Source organism: Lipotes vexillifer, unplaced genomic scaffold, assembly GCF_000442215.2.
Source record: "Lipotes vexillifer unplaced genomic scaffold, Lipotes_vexillifer_v1.1 scaffold688, whole genome shotgun sequence".
In the NCBI taxonomy this organism is placed as follows: domain Eukaryota; kingdom Metazoa; phylum Chordata; class Mammalia; order Artiodactyla; family Lipotidae; genus Lipotes; species Lipotes vexillifer.
This window is the reverse complement of record NW_006776111.1, coordinates 513,634-515,248: the sequence shown is the minus strand read 5'-3', so window position 1 is coordinate 515,248 and position 1,615 is coordinate 513,634. Positions and strand designations below refer to the sequence as shown.

The 1,615-nt window shown below is 43.5% G+C and overlaps 1 protein-coding gene across 1 annotated transcript in view; it reads left to right on the top strand.

Moving 5' to 3' along the window:
* The first annotated feature begins 206 nt into the window (after window positions 1-206).
* LOC103090011 (heat shock cognate 71 kDa protein-like) overlaps window positions 207-1,615 on the top strand; it is a 2,165-nt gene continuing 756 nt past the window's right edge. The window contains 2 exon segments of the mRNA XM_082930878.1: window positions 207-1,323; window positions 1,535-1,615. The exon segment at window positions 1,535-1,615 is cut by the window's right edge and continues 8 nt beyond it. Of these exon segments, the coding sequence (XP_082787004.1) occupies window positions 207-1,323; window positions 1,535-1,615 (1,198 nt within the window).

Here is a 1,615-nt window from a genome sequence, read left to right as displayed (position 1 = left end):
AATGTCCTAAAAATATCAATTAAGCCTACTGTTCTATTACATCATTTAGGATCTCTGTTGCCTTATTAATTTTCTGGCTGGAAGATCTGTCTGTTGATGAGAGTAGGGTATTTAAAGTCTCCTACTGCTATCTCGTTGAACGCGGCAGCAGCTCTATAGGTTGCTGTTTTTTCCTCCAGTGGACCTGGGCCTGAACTCCAGCAACCATGTCTAAGAGACCTGCAGTTGGCATTGATCTTGGCACCACCTATTCTTGTGTGGGTGCCTTCCAGCATGAAAACGTGGAAATAATTGCCAATGATCAGGGGAACCAAACTACCCCAAGCTATGTCACCTTTACTGATATCGAACGATTGATTGGTGATGCTGCAAAGAACCAAGTTGCAATGAATCACACCAACACAGTTTTTGATGCCAAACGCCTCATTGGACAAAGATTTGATGATGTTGTTTTCCAGTCTGATATGAAGCATTGGCCTTTCATGATGGTGAATGATGCAGGCAGGCCTAAGGTTCAAGTAGAATACAAGGGAGAGACAGAAAGTTTTTATCCAGAGGAGGTGTCATCCATGGTTTTGACAAAGGTGAAGGAAATAGAAGAAGCTTACCTTGGGAAGACTGTTACCAATGCTGTTGTCACAGTACCCACTTACTTGAATGAGTCTCAGCATCAGGCTACCAAAGATGCTGGAACTATTGCTGGGCTCAGTGTACTTCGGATCAATGAGCCAACTGCTGCTGCTGTTGCCTATGGCTTAGACAAAAAGTTTGGAGCAGAGAGAAATGTGCTGATCTTTGATTTAGGTGGTGGCACTTTTGATGTGTCAATCCTCACTATTGAGGATGGAATCTCTGAGGTCAAATCTACAGCTGGAGATACCCACTTAGGTGGAGAAGACTTTGACAACCGGATGGTCAACCATTTTATTGCAGAATTCAAGCTCAAGCACAAGAAGGGCATCAGTGAGAACAAGAGGGCTGTCCGTCGCCTTCGTACTGCTTGTGAGCGTGCTAAGCGCACTCTGTCTTCCAGCACCCAGGCCAATATTGAGATTGATTCCCTCTATGAAGGAATTGACTCCTATACCTCAATTACCCGTGCCCGATTTGAAGAACTGAATGCTGACCTGTTCCGTGGCACACTGGACCCCGTGGAGAAAGCCCTTCAGGTTGCCAAGCTAGACAAGTCTCAGATCCATGATATTGTCCTGGTGGGTGGTTCAACCCGCATCCCCAAGATTCAGAAACTTCTACAGGACTTCTTCAACGGGAAAGAACTGAATAAGAGCATCAACCCTGATGAGGCTGTTGCTTATGGTGCAGGTAATCTTCCTATTCTAGTTAAACAGTTTTAACAGGCATCCTGTTAGGAGGCTTTAGCTAACTGATGAATGATTTTTAAACATTCGTGGTTTCCACTGAAAGCTGTAGTTAATGATGGCAAAACTCTTGGATGTCTGAGCGATTGAGAATGGTTAGTTACATAATGAATTATTGTAGTACTGTTTTATTTAAATTTTTTTTAATCATATAGCTGTCCAGGCAGCCATTTTATCTGGAGACAAATCTGAAAATGTTCAAGACTTGCTGCTGTTGGATGTCACTCCTCTTTCCC